General features: G+C 34.2%; 2 protein-coding genes across 2 annotated transcripts; both read left to right on the top strand.

Moving 5' to 3' along the window:
• Positions 1–12,406: 12,406 nt before the first annotated feature.
• Positions 12,407–15,520, top strand: LOC144855516 (alkaline serine exoprotease A-like). The gene is made up of 8 exons (XM_078713402.1): positions 12,407–12,655; positions 13,133–13,276; positions 13,638–13,770; positions 14,062–14,171; positions 14,284–14,422; positions 14,564–14,748; positions 14,915–15,083; positions 15,232–15,520. Exons 1-8 carry the CDS (start codon positions 12,458–12,460, stop codon positions 15,360–15,362), a joined length of 1,209 nt encoding a protein of 402 aa, XP_078569528.1. The 5' UTR covers positions 12,407–12,457; the 3' UTR covers positions 15,363–15,520.
• Positions 15,521–16,028: 508 nt separating this feature from the next.
• On the top strand, positions 16,029–19,040 carry LOC144855212 (aqualysin-1-like). The gene is made up of 6 exons (XM_078713022.1): positions 16,029–16,229; positions 16,451–16,591; positions 17,708–17,846; positions 17,945–18,129; positions 18,299–18,470; positions 18,808–19,040. Exons 1-6 carry the CDS (start codon positions 16,029–16,031, stop codon positions 18,939–18,941), a joined length of 972 nt encoding a protein of 323 aa, XP_078569148.1. The 3' UTR covers positions 18,942–19,040.
• Positions 19,041–19,071: the final 31 nt, after the last annotated feature.

Genomic DNA, 19,071 nt, shown 5'->3' with positions numbered 1-19,071 from the left:
TTGAACAGCATATTGTTCTGGAATCTGGATTAAACAAGATAAAGGTGAGTCAGTGTCCGCGCATTCATTACTAGGTACAAACTTTAACTCTAACTATATGGAACTAACAGATGGAACGGCTGCAAAAATTGCACTGAAAAAGGGTGAAAGAACCATCATTTTATATGATACTATTAAAGGAAAACATGTTCAAGCTGTTTTGAAAACGTACCCTATTGCTCATCATATTTTAAGGATAATTTTTTCACTACAAGCAGCAAGCAAACAAGGTTCCAAAGTGTCCATAAAGGGAACGGGAGTATACCGACTAGAACATCTGGTGGGTATTCAAAATTAAAGAAGATTCAGAGGTAATAAATTATGTAAGGCCATATATGTTGTCATTGGTGAAAAAAGAATAATAATGTAAGGCCAGATATGTTGCCATTGATGAAAAAAGAATTATAATAATAATGTAAGGCCAGATATAATGTAAGGCCAGATATGTTGCAAGGGCCTAGGATAGAGCAAGGACAAAGGCATCGACTATATGCAACTTTTATTTTCATGCCCCAAAGATACTAACAAGATATATCTCACAGGCAGAGGGTTTTGAGATCCCAGAAATGGGAATAAATGAGTGTACCGGTTAAATAAATCCATATGTGGGCTCAAACACTCCAGGAGAAACTGGAACAAAATGCACTGTAAAACACCAAATGGTTTTAACCAAAAGCCATTTGACCAATGTGTATTCAAGAAAAATATAGTTAAAATATGAGTAAAAGACACAACCAGTAGTGACACAACCTTGATAAATATGTTTAAGGGTCATTCTTTAGTAAGTGTCTAATTTCAGGTTTATAAAAAATTGATTTTTTTTATTTTAAAGTTTATTCGGATAAATGAACATATATTACACTACATGGCAAGCTTATGTTTAGTATATATTTCATCTGTATTTTAAAAAAACATGGTTCAAGTATGCAGTCTAATCTGTTACTTAGGGAATAAACAAGACTGGAAAAGAAAAACATAATTGTGTTGGTGAGGAAAAAACTGTATAGAGTAGTATCAAAGAATTGATAATAGAAATAATTTAATTCCATATTCCATCGGACAACACAATTGACTTGGCGAAACGCATTCAGCAAACGGATGCACCGCCGATTTTACTACCAGAAATAGAAAGTAAAGCAAAAGAAAAACACAAACTAGAGGACTTTCTTTTTGCAGAGAAAGGAAATATAGAATGCAAAGCGGGACGTATTGCTGAAAATAAGAACGATAGCTTAATAACTTGTGTACAAGCTAAAGACAAGAGGGGCTTGGATCTGCCCAGTGTGTCAACGGATCCCTAGCATTCTTTCAACATAGAAATAATTTAATAATTCCAAACTTGTTATCTTTTCCATATTTATATAATAGTATGATGCTATATGTCCCAAATCATTTACTATTTCAAAAACCAATGGCCCTGTTTTTGCTGTCAGAAATATACCATAAGCAGGAATCGAAAGAGAAACTGAAGTCAATCTCAAACAAATGGAATTAAGGCAGAATTCAAGATGGACTTGTTCTCAAAACAAGTTAACAATAAATGTTTAAGGTGAAAACTTTATAACCAGAAATAAGGAATGATAGTTGATACTTTCAACTTCAGACAAATGAGCCTTTTGAACAGCACATTGTGCTGGATTAAACAAGATTCAGGTGTGTTCACCTTCGTTCAATAATAAAAGGAAAAGAAAAAAAAAGAAATACCTCTACTCATTACAGTTTGTTTGACCCTTTTTGTTTTCATCATGTGTTCTGTTTGTGTGTGTATGTCTTGTTTGTTTATGTTGTGTAACCGAATATTAGAAATATTAGTAACCTTACTATGGCCTTCCCTACACAAGTTTCTCTTGGTTTTACCATTTGATTTTACTTTTTGAAATTTATTAGCATTTTTTATAGACCCTTCTTTCTTTTAAATGTTTTAATCTCATAATTTATTTGTAAATTGAAAGAAATGTTTCTTATTGTTATTCTGATTTTGAAAGAAATAAATGTTTACTTGAATTGAATTTAATTCTTTTATAAAAGTTATAAAATTTTACACTGGATACTATGGAACGCCTCCTCCAATGGCATGATGTTTGGTGTGTACTGCATGATGATTAGTGTGTACTGCATGGTGTTTGGTGTGTACTGCATGACGATTGGTGTGTACTGCATGAGCATTGGTGTGTACTGCATGACGATTGGTGTGTACTGCATGATAAATGTGAACTGAAGGCAGAGGAGGTGTTCCATACGATACCACTACTGCAAATGTCATTTGAGATAATACAGGCACAAACAAAGGAAATGTCAAATGCCCAGGAAGAGTCAGTAGATGCCGTAGGCCTATATAGATTTCAAGGAAGTAAACAAACATGTACAATTGCACAACAAATGTAGCTTATGTGGCAGAAAGAACCATCAAAGAGAACAGTGTTGGCTTAAAAGAGAAAACGTGCAACAACTGGGGTAAAGTGGGACAAGGTGTATGTGGTAATAAACATGGACTTTGAACTGGAGATCAGCTGTGACACCGATCCCAAACAATGTAATCGTAAGAGTGATGTTCTGTTAGAACCTACCAGTAAACAATGTTTTATAGTTTCAAGAGGGGAAAGTGTAATGCCAAAATTTGAAGAGTGAACCTAAATGCTTGCTTTCAGTTGTATGTTATCTACAGTAATAATAACAACAACCCAGGTTTGTATGAAATTAGCCAAAAAAATAGGTAAAAAATAATAAAATTATGCCAGGCACAGACAAAATAGCACAAAAACAATGTGTCTGAGGGCGGTGGTGTATGGTTATGTACCACAAAAGTGAGAAGCAAAAAAAAAAAAAGGTATTCAGGTTTTCGACTAAATTATGCTAGATTGAGTACAAATTATGCTAGTTTTTTTAGAAAATATGCTAGATAATATGCTAAATCGTGGTATCTATGCTGTCAAATTGGATTTTTCAAATTATGCTAGATTATGCTAGATTTTCAAAAATTATGCCTAGCATAAATGCTAGATGCCAGATGGGTCAAAATTATGCTAGATTTGGCCACTATGCCACAGGTGGACCAAGAACTAATCCAGTTCCTAGCCTCAAAGAGACAAGTTTTTCCACATTTAGTTTATTTTGGTACTAAAAGAGGTATTTAATTGCTCTGCTTCTTTCACTTCATGAAATATTTTAAAATCTTGAAACAGAAATTGATAAACTATATCAAAAACAAAACCGAATTTCTGTAATGTTACGATAATGTTCAAATTCGATCAAAAGTATGAACAAGGTGAAAAAAAACCACATTTTTCTTAGGGCTAGAAAAGCGTAAGACGTAAAATCAATCATAGCCTTATTGATAAACAAGGAAACAAAATTATACTGTTGTAGATAAGACAATTGAAGAACAAGTATTTCATTATAAGGATCTTTATAAATGTGTTTAAAATGAGAATTTTAACAATGATTATGATAAATTTATTGAAAACTTAGTATTCCCATGCTACATCGCACACGCCAATATTGATTATAAAGCTTTTATTTGTTTGCATATTAGTGTATTTATTATTCTGTTTCTATTTTTTTTAGGCTTCAGGAAGAAGCGAACAATTTCATCAGCCAAGGAGTGAAGGCCCCTGAAATGAACAAGTTTTTATATAAGATTTATGTTACTAAAATATTGCTCGTTTAATGATGAATCTTCAATTCCAGAGTAAGAATTAAAAATAGGATTTAGCATGGGGTATTACTAAAGATGGTGAAATTTCCCTTTTATTTATTCATGATACTGTAAGATTTTTACTATAAAGAAACATGTATAAATGCCACAATGTGTATCAAAATTGCCGATTAGTCTACTATTATAATGAAACAAAATAATCAAATATTTCATTCTTGTACAATACAAGGTTTAAAAGTAAACATACTGTATACATGCAGAGACAAATAATGGCACAATTGGTGCTCATATGGATAGATGAAGCATTTAGTTTGAAAGCAGAAGTGGTGTATCTGTATATATATTTATGAAAGCCTAGACTACAACAATTAAAAGCGGCAATTCATTGTAAAACTAAAAGTCCTTTATTGTAAATAGCATTCATGTATAATTCAAATGTTCGACGATAACTCTATACTGTAATAATTTTTAATAATTTTAACAGTATTTTAACATTAGCCTATTAACCGTATTTTATCATTGGCCTATTAACTGTATTTTATCATTGGCCTATTAACTGTATTTTATCATTGGCATATTAACTGTATTTTATCATTGGCCTATTAACTGTATTTTATCATTGGCCTATTAACTGTATTTTATCATTGGCCTATTAACTGTATTTTATCATTGGTATCTCCAACGTTGATGGACGCTCATGAAGCCTTAAATGTGATGATACAATGGGACGCATAGGTACAGTATCCACGATATAAACTATTTTTATTATTCGTACATTGACTGTACATATAACACATGTTAATGATAAACTCATTTATGCAATGCAGGTTCCGAAGATCTATTCCATTTCCTTTTTTACATTTCTGGTGATCATAGCATTTGTGTAATTTTATGTAATTTTCTTTATAGTTTTATTGTCATAATTATGCAAATCAAAAGGAATTTCTATTTAAGTGGACTAATAAAATTTCTTGAATCTTGAATATGTAAAAATACCTTCTTAAAATATTTGGGATGGGGGAAGAACATTACTTTGTGAATACATGCTGTATATACTTTATATGTTTAAATTTACTGTTATATTTAGTTTATTCATGGTTTTATGACATACAATTTGTATTATCAGACAATTAATCAATACGTAGGCTAGGCCTAAGTGATAATTTTCATTGCTTTACAACAGCTGGGTCAGGCTTGAATTATTCTTTTGCATTGTAGCATAGGAATGTAGTATAACATTGTCATAATACACATTTTGTGATATCAGCCTTGTGACTTAATTTATAAATGAGTTGAAATTCACAACTGTAGAGGGCTGTGTTTTTGGTGTTGGATCTTGTGATTGGAAGAATAATATTTATAATGGCATATTCTGTAGAAAAAGCTATTTCCATTCATCCACAATGTCTAGGCATATGCCTCCATTTTGTATATAGGCCTATACAAGGAAGCCTAGAAAAGCATGCAAGAAAATGCATGCACAAGAAAAGGAAAAGAAATTAAGAGGAGAGTGTGCATCTCAAAAAAAATAAATAAATAAAAAATAAATAAACAAAATTAAACAAAATTTACCATGTTGCTTCATATCGAACTGGTGGCCGACTCCTTCTCCCGGATCTAGTTCTGTAAACCGTGGTTGCCAGAGCCGGGGGTGCCACCACAGCCGGAGGCACAACCATGGCCAGAGGTACCATCACTGCCGGAGGCCCCACCACAACGGGTGCGGCAGGGACCTCTGGAGGAGCGGGTACCTCTGGTTGGGCTGGCACATCCAGTGCGGCAGACACCTCATCCTCATCATCACTGATGACGACCGGACAGTCATCTGTGATTAGAACTGGTTCATCCTCCATAATGACTACCGGTTCATCATCATCACTAATAAGAACTGGTTCTTCATCGATGATTCGCACCGGTTCATCATCATCATCACTAATGACTACCGGTGCGTAATCAACGATTTGAACCAGTTCATTATTCCATCTCCAACCGACCGGTCGATCATCAATGAAGACAGCCGGATTATCATCCACAGGTTCACCATACAATTCATAAATTTCTTCCCTTCTTGGTAAATTATCTCTATCCAGTGGACCTAAACGCCTGTGCCATCCTTCTAGGAAGTACCAATTAAATCCATATGGAACACACCTACGATCAACATAATCAGGATAATCAACTAAAGGATAAAAAACAGGTTCAGGCACAGGAAATAAAAATACAGGTGGACGGATTCGGGGTAAATTTGGTGATGCTGGTGGTGATCGTGAGGGAGATGCTGGTGGTGGTGGAGATGCTGGTGATAAGGGAGATGCTGGTGGAGAGGGAGATGCTGGTCGTGGCGGAGATGCTGGTGGTGGTGCTGGTCTGGGTGGTTGTGCTGGGGAGTGGTGGACAACTCTTGGATTTCGGCCAAAAGGATGAAATCGACGACACCTTCTTGATCTTGAACTTGGTTCAGAATTTGCTCCTGGGGCCTTCACTCCCTGGCTGATGAAATTGTTCGCTTCTTCCTGAAGCCTAAAAAAAATAGGAACAGAATAATAAATACAAATATGCAAACAAATAAAAGCTTTATAATCAATATTTATCTATTATATGAAATTGGTTAATCGTAAAATGTCGTCTATTATGCTTTATCTAATGATAATAGAATAAAGTGCCAGTGGATACAGACTTCACCTTTTAACCTTTAGTTCAGGGCACAAGATTATTTTATTTTATTTTGTTCAAAAGGCCTACCTTATTTTATTTGGTATAAAAAAATAATTTACACTAGGTATATATTATATATAAATCGGGCATAGAGAAACACTACAAGTGACCCGGACCATGTATGTATGTATTTGCTAGTTTTATGGAGTAATCATTGATGTACTGTACAAATGAACAAGTTTTTATATAAGATTTATGTTACTAAAATATTGCTCGTTTAATGATGAATCTTCAATTCCAGAGTAAGAATTAAAAATAGCATTTAGCATGGGGTATTACTAAAGATGGTGAAATTTCCCTTTTATTTATTCATGATACTGTAAGAGATTTTTACTATAAAGAAACATGTATAAATGCCACAATGTGTATCAAAATTGCTGATTAGTCTACTAGGCCTCTTTAAGCTAAAGCAAACCGATGAATCCAATTTTGTCATGCCAATAAAAGAGAAAATCTACGTTGTGTAAGTTCAATGACGTAGAATCAGAAGGATGGTTGATCGAAGCGCTAATAGTAGGTGTCGCATCTAACATAATACAGTGAGAATTGTTAGGAAAAGATGAAAAATTAAAACTCATTGAAGAAATTGATATGGCTAAGCGACACAAAGCTACTGCTAATGTTCACATTTTAATATGTTATTTGAAATAAATAGGAATATATGAACAGATTCTTCTGAATCTTATATTAATGTTCTATTGTGAACATAATATATATTATGGCAGCACTTGCCAGTTCTTATACTATGATGTTATCCAAATTCCTTCACTTGCACTGGTGAGCTCTGCTAACTTTTCTGGCTGTTTTACTTTATCGTTTTGATTTAGCTTTTTTTTTTTTATCTCTATTGAGATCTAGCCACTGATACCCACAGCATTGTCATTTTTTCAGTAATTTGCCTTTGGATAACACTGTTGATTAACACCGATTACACTTTTGAATAATGTTATTACTATGTTAGTGTTATTTGAATGTTATAAATGTTTAACTCATACTGTAAGATATTACTGGATTGAATACTTAACGTTCATTTCTGTAGAGAGGGGATGTAATATGAGATTATCATAACATATATAGCGCCCTCATGAGGCCAGGTTACATAAGGAGCTCAAGCAGCATGTGTGTATCGAGACACTATATGTACACTTCGCTATCGTTATTGAATAAAGAACATATCAAGATTGTCACAATATCGTATGAGTATTTATTAGTATTTGTAGACAATCTATTATAGGATATGTAACTTTATTTTGAAGTTTCATTTAACTCGGACTATATCAGTTTTGTGTAAAATTTAAAAATAAAAACTAATATTGATTCATTATATGTGTGTGTGTCAAATTGAAAATTATAATTATGAGCCTACATATTACTGTGCCGGTAACCGCATATTGCGGTTTTGCCGTTCCATAGATATTGGTCGACCTGACCATGGAGGTATACCTCCATGACCTGACCATAGTCCCATGTGAGTATCGCCAGAGCTTAAATCAAAAAGCTTGAGCCTCACGTCACGCCGTCACAGCCTACTAACTAGCTAAGGCCAGAAGAAGGCTTACTGAATTAAATTTACTCATGTTATTAAAGGCCTACACAATTACATGTTACTAAAACAGCTGAAAAGCCTACTAACTAAGGTGCTACTCACAGGCGAAGCCTTCGCAACCTTCTTGTGGACATTTTTTTTACTTTTTTTTTTATAACTTATAACTAACTGCTGATTTATAAGGTAAAGAGGTGCGCGGGTTAATTCGACGTGGTTTTATAGACATGGAAATCAATGACGCGTAACATCACCTGCAACATTATGCATATCATGTATGATTGAAGACCAATCAAAATAGAGATTGAAACAACTAACCCTCTCATTATTCTATTTGTTTATTTATGCTATTTATTAATTCTGCTCTTCATAGAAGTTGCATTACACAGTAAATGGTGCTACCCGCTATGTCAGGAAGGAATACTTCGTTTTGAATGAGTTTCGTGCTAAGAACCATCGAAAAACGTACTCTACTTCAAATGTATATGAATTATAAAAAATACAGTCCCAACAACGCAGAAATAGTCAGTGCGTCGCAAGCAAAATATAAATAAATCCAAAATACCATAACCACTTCTTGCAGATTGTAAAATGAAAGTGACTAAGGAGCGCGTATGGTTCGACAGTGCACATGTAAAGTGAATAAATGTATAAATAAATAATAAATGTTTTAAATTATAGGTGGAATAAAATAATTGTAGGCCTATGAGTATTTGGACTTCTTATAATGTCTAAATATAATACTAATTTACTCCATAATTACAGTGTTTCTAGTGTTTGATTCGTTAAGCAATAATGGTGCAATTTTGCGTGCAGCGGCGGCTTTTTATTATCTTAACTAATTTTAAGCCGTACGTCAAAACTACAAGACGGATCTTTATCACGATTCCAGATTCCGGTGGGGGGAGAGAATTTCTTGTATAATATGGAATTATACTAATATGCACACAAAAGAAACCTATTTATGAAAAATATATCGGTATATATTAAATTTTTTTTAAATGATTTAAAAGGTCATGGTCACAATCCAAAAAAACAAATTACTAATTACTCATTGTCTACAGGTAAGTTTCCATCAGAAAATGGGTTGAACTTAGGTTCATAGTGCAACAAAATAAAAACATAAAGTATTATTATGAATAAAAAATAGATAAAATATTTTTTTTAAATAATAACGATGATGGAAAAAAAAGATCCCTAGCAGGATTTGAACCTGGGATCTCAACTATGAAAGGCTGGAAACATAACGATTACACCAAACTCTCATTCACAACGCTGTAGTGAAATTAGCCTAATCACTCAAAGCCTCAAGACACAAAAATAAAAAATACATATATTTTTGGGGAAATTTGTATATAGTGGAATGTCATGTAGGCAGATTATGTACTCTTCTAGTTCATTATTTATTTAATCCTTCTTAATATTTACATAACAAATTAAAAATTAATTTGGGAGACCAGTGTCAACTATTATTATTAATATTTAAAAAATGATTTTCGCTTAATTAATTGAATCGATATCTAAAATGGGGAGGGTCCTCCTTTGTTTGCTTAAATCAATTTTATTTGTTGATATAAAGTTTGCGGTACACCACGTATATTAGTTCTCGACGTTTCGATCAATATGCTTCGATTGAAAAGAAATTAATCCGCATAAAAGTAGAACGATGCTGATGTACGTCATGGCATTCAAAGAATCATAGCCCATTTTTCTTTTACTACTTTTATTGATATCCTTTGCATTGTAATGAATTTATGTATATTTTCCATAAAAACAATAGTGACTGTGAATTCAAGAAAATTACAAAACATCAGGATATTCAAACGCCGTGTGTAAGCCTATTTGCGGGGTACGTAAGCCTTCAGAAACCGCATTTTCACGAAAGAAAGCTTTATTTGCAAGAAAAGAACAAAGCAACGGACTTGCGACGACACGATGTCCGATCAGGACATGGCTTTCTAATTAATCCAACGCATTTCTCGTATAAAATGGAATTATACTAATATGCACACAAAAGAAACCTATTATATGAAAAATATATCGGTATATATTTAATATATTTTTAAATGATTTAAGAGGTCATGGTCACAATCCAAAAAAACAAATTACTAATTACTCATTGTCTACAGGTAAGTTTCCATCAGAAAATGTGTTGAACTTAGGTTCATAGTGCAACAAAATAAAAATATAAAGTATTATTACGAATAAAAAAAATAGATAAAATATTTTTTTTTAATAATAATGATGATGGAAAAAAAAGATCCCTAGCTGGATTTGAACCAGGGATCTCAACTGTGAAAGGCTGGATACATAACCATTACACCAAACTCTCATTCACAACGCTGTAGTGAAATTAGCCTAATCACTCAAAGCCTCAAGACACAAAAATAAAAAATACATATATTTTTGGGGAAATTTGTATATAGTGGAATGTCATAGTAGGCAGATTATGTACTCTTCTAGTTCATTATTTATTTAATCCTTCTTAATATTTACATAACAAATTAAAAATTAATTTGGGAGACCAGTGTCAACTATTATTATTAATATTTAAAAAATGATTTTCGCTTAATTAATTGAATCGATATCTAAAATGGGGAGGGTCCCCCTTTGTTTGCTTAAATCAATTTTATTTGTTGATATAAAGTTTGCGGTACACCACGTATATTAGTTCTCGACGTTTCGATCAATATGCTTCGATTGTCCTCAGGAGTTTTTATTATTATTTGTCATTATCATTTTGAAATGTGATATGTACAAAGAAAATAAAAGAAATTGTCATTGTCAACATAAGTGAACTAAATCACTGCAGTAGCTGAGCCAAACCGAGCTGACAACAAAACATGACCGGGGAATAATGTGAAGCACTTAGAAGCATTGTGTAATGAGCGCTTTATTGAACTATGTCTATACACTATCAAAAACATGATGATGTCATATCACTACCATATTTAGGCTAGGCATATCACTACCATATTTGGCCACATCACACCTTTTTGTCAAACTAGTATAGACAGCAGAGCTTAAGAATGATTATTATTATCCATCAACCTTTAGAATGAGTCAATCGAGACTCCTACATGTTAAGTGTTGTTTTTGGAGTTGTTTCACATTTAATTATGTGTTTTAACTAATTTAAATGGACAGTGTGCCACGCGTGGACAGTGTGCCTATGATTTTGTATGCGCAATTTGAACGATTTGTGCAATTTGAAAAGAAAGGAACTTGCATACCAAAACTGACTTAAAACAAAAGCCTAAAAATGATTATTTTCATCATTAAAATCAAATTCATTATTAAGCTAAATATCCGATTGAACTGAACTGAACTTTATTGTATCTCTTTGATATCAGAGGCACAGTCTCAATGAGATGTGCAAAAAGTATACAGTACATTTAAAAAAAAAAGACAGAAAAACAAATTACAAAATATTTACAGAGTATGCTTTGTCATGACAAACCACTGAAAAAGTTGAGATCTTCAAATATTAACTTGTATATTAAAAACAAAAAAACAATTATTAAAATAAGCTGAGAAAGATTAAAAACTAAGAACTTATGTACACAATTAAGTTTGAGAAGGAATTATATTAAAGATATCATTTCGTGTGTTGCATGTTTTTCGAAAATATTACTTGCTAATTCATATTTATCATGGGTTAATTGAATTGGTGTAACTTTTAATTCATTGTGGATTTCAAGATCATCAAGGAATAAGTGGTATTTCAGATCTAGAGAGCTCTAAGTAGTAAACAATTCCCAATTTGAAGTGACAGATAACACAGCACAATAATTCCCTTCTGATTTATCTGTCACGGATTATTTAAAGAAAATAAAATGATGCAAAATTTATTTATTTAGGTTATATGCCTAATTTAAAATTAGTCATTAGACACGGGTACACATTTTCTACTTTTAATATAGACAGTTATTGTTTATCCCCAAATTCAAAGAAATTAATCCGCATAAAAGTAGAACGATGCTGATGTACGTCATGGCATTCAAAGAATCATAGCCCATTTTTCTTTTACTACTTTTATTGATATCCTTTGCATTGTAATGAATTTATGTATATTTTCCACAAGGCAAATAGTGACTGTGAATTCAATAGGAAAATTACAAAACATCAGGATTTTCAAACGTGTGTGTAAGCCTATTTGCGGGGTACGTAAGCCTCCAGAAACCGCATGTTCACGTAATAACACTTTTGTTTTGTTTGGTCTTTTATGCGACAGCAGAATTTGGATGAAATTACAAGAAGAAGAGTGACAGAAAGACAGAAAAGAACAAAGCAGCAACGGATTGATTTGCGACGACAGGATCTTCAGGACATGGGTATAATCCAACGCCTAAAATATCCTTTGAAATTTAGATCTTTGATTTCAACCCCAACATGCCTTTCGTTTGATTGGTAGATGTGAATGACATGAACCTTATATAAAATGATCCAACGTTACACCATGCTCATAGGATCCACCATCAACAACTAGTTAGCAGTACGTCAAAATGAAGTTGTTTGTGATTGTCGCATTATGTATGGTGTTTTGCAGACCTAACCAGGCCTGCAATCCCGACCCGGAACCAACACCACCACCACCGACTAGTTGTCAAGATGCTGGTGCTGCAGTTGCTTCAACACCTGGTATGGCACCATTGTACGGAGACCAAGCGAATGGTGGCAATGAGTATATTCTTGTTCTTTCAGTAAGTTTATATTGTCTTGTTATTTTTCACGACTCTGGGTGTGGGTCATATTATAATATCCTAAAACTGATCTTTATTTCATAGGACCTATTTTTTCCTTCAACGGTAGGGTCCACTGTAATAAAATACACGATTTTAATGTTATATATGGCACTATTGAGTTTAATCAGTCAGTCCGTGTCTTTTATTTTTATTTCATTATATTAATTTCGGCAAACACAGTAATACAGAAATAATACAAACAATAGCTAGATTGCGCCAAGGAATGGCAAAAGAGGCCAAAAGCTTCTGTCGCTTATTAGGCGTGCCACTCCAACAAAAAAGCTAAAACGTACAGGAATCAATATACATATATAATAAAATGATATTGTTCTCTTTAGGAGAGGGCATCCTATCAATGTCCTTGTCGATTGTCCCTGGTAGCAAGGATAAATAAGTTGAAAATGTCAGTAGGTTTCTAATTTATGTGTTTTTTAGAATGATGCTAGCTGTCAAGAAAAGATGCAGGAAATAAAAGGTATGGCGTCATCCAGCAGACGAATCACGACAATGAAGGCTATGGAGTCCAGAAGTGGTGTCAATGCAATTGTAGCTGATCTTGACAGAGAACAATTAAACGAAGTAAGAATCAACATCTTTCTACAGATTGAAAGAATTAGAATTCAAAGAAACAATCATGAAAAATGTAGAAAGACCAATAACATTAAGCAACCGTAGCATATTATAAAGTCAAAACAAATAATTAAATTTTTGATCAATACCATTAGGCTTATACACCACCGGCACAAATGTGGAATAAGATTTAACATTATATTATGTCCACAACAATATGGGGAGATTACAGACTGACTTCTACTTCATCTGTTGATATGTGATTACATAAATAATGATTATTAAGCCTAGAAGGCTGTTATAATCATAACAACAATCACGATGCGACAGATACTTATTTATTTATATTATTTTCAATTTTTTAAAACAGGTTCGTAAGATGGAAGGGGTGAAGTACGTAGAGAAAAATGGAATTGCAACTCTGTCAGCTTTTACAGACGTATGGGGATTGGATCGTATAGACCAGAGAAACACAGTTCTCGACAACATGTATTCTCCAAACGGTAGGCCTAGTATTATTTATCAATTATCAAACTCATAATCTAATTATTAATTATGCACACTAGTGCGCTTGTTGAGTCACACATTAATCCGAAAAAACCCGGATGGCAATGACAACGGGAGAATGCTTAGTTCCCACTATAGGCGCATCGCAATTACGTAAGCGCTACGCAAGTGATTTAACCAATCACAAACAAATATATTATTCGAACTGTCGCTTGTCATTAGTCAATTCGCTTACGTTGCATATGTAGTGGGAACTAATGTTAAACCTTTCATCTTATTCCTTAAAGGTAATGGAAGCGGGTCTATCGTATACGTCATTGACACTGGAGTTAATGTAGGCATTGGGTTGTTTGAAGGCAGAGCAACACAGGTGTATGATCCATTTAATGACGGCACTGTAAGTATTTCATATCAGTTCTAGAAAAATACAATCGAATTTGGTTTGTACAAAACAAATGAATGCGGTACAGTGCATTGAGGAGGTGTTATTATTATTTTGTTTGTTATAGAACGATTGTAACGGACACGGTACACATGTTGCCGGAACAGTCGGGGCACGGACGTATGGTGTTGCCATGGGTGTCCAAATACGCAGTGTTCGTGTATTTGGCTGTAACGATCAGGCTCCTATTTCTGACATAATCGCTGGTTTGTATTTTATCTCCTTTTTTTTAAACGTTGCGCCCATGTCATTGCGTTGCTGCAAGCTTTAACAATAAGGCGTCAAACAAACGCATATGGCTGGAAATCATTCCCTAATGCATTCATTTCTAAATACATTTTTTCCAGGAATTAATTATATAATCGAGAATGGGGAAATTTCGAGTGTAGTTTCAATGTCCCTCGGCGCATCAGCATCGTTCGCCCTCGATGATGCCGTAAAAACAATGGCAGACTTGGGCTACATCGTAGTTGTTGCCGCAGGGAATGACGATATAGACGCATGTGGAACGTCACCCGCGAGACTACAAGAGGTAAGTTTATCATTTTACTACGGATCTTTCAACTGGACAATGATCACCATCGACTGATACAGCATTATAGTGTAGCACTCTAGGACGCATGCACGTACAACGCATTTACCGAATTATTTGTTTGCATGCTATGACGTCATACTAATGTTTTCCTATTCTGTATCAGGTTATTACTGTCGGGGCAACAGACATAACTGATGCGCGGGCATCATTTTCTAACCATGGTTCTGGCGTGGACATTTTTGCACCTGGAAGAGATATTCTATCTATTCATCACATTACAGGCGGAGAGCGAATCTTAAGCGGCACATCAATGGCAACACCTCATGTCTCAGGTGAGAAACATTTTTGGAAAGCAGAATTTTGGAATTAAGCAGAGAGATTATAGTGAACTATAATATCTCTATGAGTTAAGTAACAACAATTTTAAAGCTTTTTCACAACGTAAAAAATAACGTCACAATATGTTCAATCCTTTATTAGGTGTAGCAGCTATTCTTCTTGCTCAAGGAACTAATACTGCCAATGTACGCCAACAGATATTTGACACTTCTACTGAAGATGCTGTATCCGACGAAAAAGGTTCTTACAATCGTCTAGTGTTTATAGATTAACCTTTCATGCAGCTTTGTAACACATTTTTTTACTGTAGAATTGACATAAGTACATTACCCAGAATACACTTGCTTAAATTAAGCTATAATTCATTAACGATTAGACATTAGTTATCACAAAGTTGATATAGAAATAATAAATCTGAAAATTGATAGAACGGATGTCTCTGTGTATTTCTTTACAACCAATGCTCAGTAGTAATAATAATACAACCATTGTTTAAAGATGTCTTTTGGTAAAATGACATCATAGAATTGGAAATTCTCATGTACGACAAACAAACAAATGAAAGACGGAAGTACTTAGCAAAGAATATAAAAGACAAAAGGGCACTCGACAAAACATGACGTGATATATAAATACATCAAACATGAGGTAGGCCTATATCTACATTTGCTTTGTAGTGGCTCAATAAAAGTTACAGTATCTTATCTGCGGTGATACTAATTCGCTACTGACACAAACGAATAATAAAATACCATAAAACTCACTGAAGACACACCGGATACAAACACTTAGATAATATTTAAATATCATATTAATATTGGCAACACACTGATTATTTTGTGATTGGTCCACCGAAGAACACCAAGCCCCAATCACTTATATAAGTAATCCACACAATACCAATACAAGACAGGTTGTACGTCCAACAAGTTAAAAATATGAAGTTCTTGTGTATAGCAATTTACATGATGTTGCAGTTAAGCAGCAGGCCCTGTCAGGCTTGCAGTCGTAACGACCCCGAACCAACACAACCGCCACAAGGTTGTCCAGGAGTTACAGTTGCTTCAACAACTCAGGGAATGGCAAATTTATACGGAGACAATCTTGAAGGTGTCCATGATTACCTTGTTGTACTTTCAGTATGTTAACTTATTTTATTCAATTAAGTCTGCAGTTTATGCATATAATTTATGATTCTCATAAGTAGGCCTAGGGTATATTAGTATTACTGAATGAATGTTTTTAAAGGTAGGGCCTTTCTTTTGTTTGTCATATTTCCACTTGTTATGTTCTCATTGGTGGTGGTGGCTCAACTCATTCAAACGTGTCGACTTTTTAAAAAAAAAACAAAACCGTTTAGGATGATACTGATTGTAAAGGAATAATGCAGAAAATAAAAGCAACGAAGTCATCAAGACGGATTTCTTCCATGAAGGCAATTGAATCCAGACTTGGTGTTAATGTAGTTGTTCTTGACCTCGACAAGGAACAACTAAATATGGTAAGTAAAATACGGGACCACGATTAATAAGGCCATGTACATTGCTACAGTCGCGTGCTCAAATTTGAGTTAGTGCTTTAATACCGACCAACCGACCGACCGACGAACCAACCGACCGACCAACCAACTTTCCGTTGGTGCGATCACTGCCAAACATTTTCAGGAAGTTTTACACTGTTTGTACAATACCGGTAACCGACAAGGGGAAATTCCCTCACTAGTTCAACAGAAACCGACTTATTAATTTATTTTACACAATCAGGTAATAGAAAAACCTGTTAATATGACGATTTATCATAATATTTTAAACATTATGACGTGTAAATATTTACTATGCACTATGCATAACCTAAGGTTAATATTTACGCTTTATTCAAACATAATATGTACATGATCCGGTAGGTTAACAAATAGTTCTTGTATAACCCTCTATCTAATATAAATGATGTCAATGTTATCATGACATTACCAAGTAATAAATAATAAGCCTACTTGTCTATTTAAAGGTTCGTGCATTGAAAGGAGTAAAGTACGTTGAAAAAAATGAAGTAGTTACTATTTCATCCTATACTAACGTGTGGGGCTTGGATCGTATAGACCAGAGGAACAAAACCCTTGATAAGCAGTATTCTCCAAGTGGTATGGTGTTTCAATTTATTCATTAATGAATAATTATTTTTTTGTTATATATTTGTATTTATTTAAACCTTCCCACACAATTTTGACATTTTGTTTACTTTATATTTTGTTCTGTGTTTCTCGGTAATTTTTGTTTTTCCCCAAAAATTAAATAAATCAAATCAAAAGTTGGAGGCAGGAATGAGCAATAATTCTGCTTATTATACAATAATACAGTTGGCTGAAGATAATTTTAAAACTTTACACTGTTTCTCTATGGAGGTACGGGAAGTGGGTCTATCGCTTACGTTATTGATTCTGGAGTGGCCATAACCAATTCATTGTTTGGTGGTAGAGCAACCAGCGTGTACGATCCGTTCCACGACGGTGTGGCAAGTATATTTATTAATATTAAATTAACAAAATACTAGCCTAGAACTTACGATAGTTATAAATAATGATATGTGACTATTTTATAACATATACGTTTTGTTATAGTACGATTGTGTCGGACATGGTACACATGTTGCCGGAACGCTCGGAGCACGAAAGTATGGTGTTGCCACGAGTGTAAACATACGCAGCGTTCGCGTATTTGGCTGTGACGACAACGCTCCTTTTTCAGACATAATTGCGGGTTTGTAGCCTTAATTAATAATCTAATTTTCCGTTTTCCATCCCGATTCAAATAAAAGGCCTGGTAAAAAGTATGCTGATTTGTTTTCTTTATTTCAGGAGTTAATTATGTAATCGACAACGGTGTAAGAGGTAGTGTAGTGTCAATGTCACTCGGTGGACCAGCCTCACGTTCTCTTGATGATGTTGTATCCAGAATGGTCGCCCGGGGCTTCATCGTAGTCGCTGCCGCGGGGAATGAAGGAGTAGATGCATGTGAAACGTCACCGGCAAGACTACAAGAGGTAAGGCTATATTTTTTTTCTAAAGGTTGCAACAATATGAGTATTATCGACTACGACAATGCGAAATTCGAACTTTGACTGGAAGTGCTTACTGGTTGACATGATGTTGAGAGTGGAACCAAGGTCAGAGATGTTGCTATTGCTGTCAAATTACGCATCTTTTTTCTAGGTCATTACTGTAGGGGCGATAAATAAATTGGATGCTCGTGCATGGTTTTCTAATTATGGCATTGGAGTCGATATTTTTGCTCCAGGTGAAGATATTCCATCTATTATCGACAGATTATCAAGTGATGTACTTGAGTTAAGTGGCACGTCGATGGCAACTCCTCATGTCTCGGGTAAGCTCACATCATCCCAAAGCAGCGATTGGGAGTCCCTGGCATACTGTATATACAGTAGGAGAATATCGCTTAATGAAGACACACCGTTAATCCGTTATTTTAACCATAACATGTCCAGTATAAATAAGTTTTTAAATTTTGAATTTAAATTTAGGCACGCTGTCTACAAAGTTAGGCCTACACAGTTACGTTTTAAATCCAGGGAAGAGTGAAATTACTTCCTTGACAAATCTAACCTCAAAAACCCGATAAACATTTTCAAGACAAATTACATAACCGATGAATAAATGTTTATAGTATCTTTCATAAACACATACTTGTTTTTCGTTTCTAGGCGTGGCTGCTATACTTCTTGCCCAAGGAATACCAGCAAACAAGATACGCCAAGAAATATTCGATCTCTCTACTAAAGACGCTGTATCAGACGAAAACGATTCTTACAACCGTTTGTTATTTATAGGAAAATAGCAAATCTATCATCATGTTAGACATACAGCATAAACTAGAACAACAATCTGAAAAGAACCTACACACTATAATTTTACATTAAACCGAATTATATGTCAATAAAATCCTCATAATTTGAGATTAATAAATA

Source organism: Antedon bifida, chromosome 11, assembly GCF_963402885.1.
Source record: "Antedon bifida chromosome 11, ecAntBifi1.1, whole genome shotgun sequence".
In the NCBI taxonomy this organism is placed as follows: Eukaryota; Metazoa; Echinodermata; class Crinoidea; order Comatulida; family Antedonidae; genus Antedon; species Antedon bifida.
The sequence above is the reverse complement of the archived record's forward strand: the minus strand, read 5'-3'. Positions and strand labels throughout refer to the sequence as shown.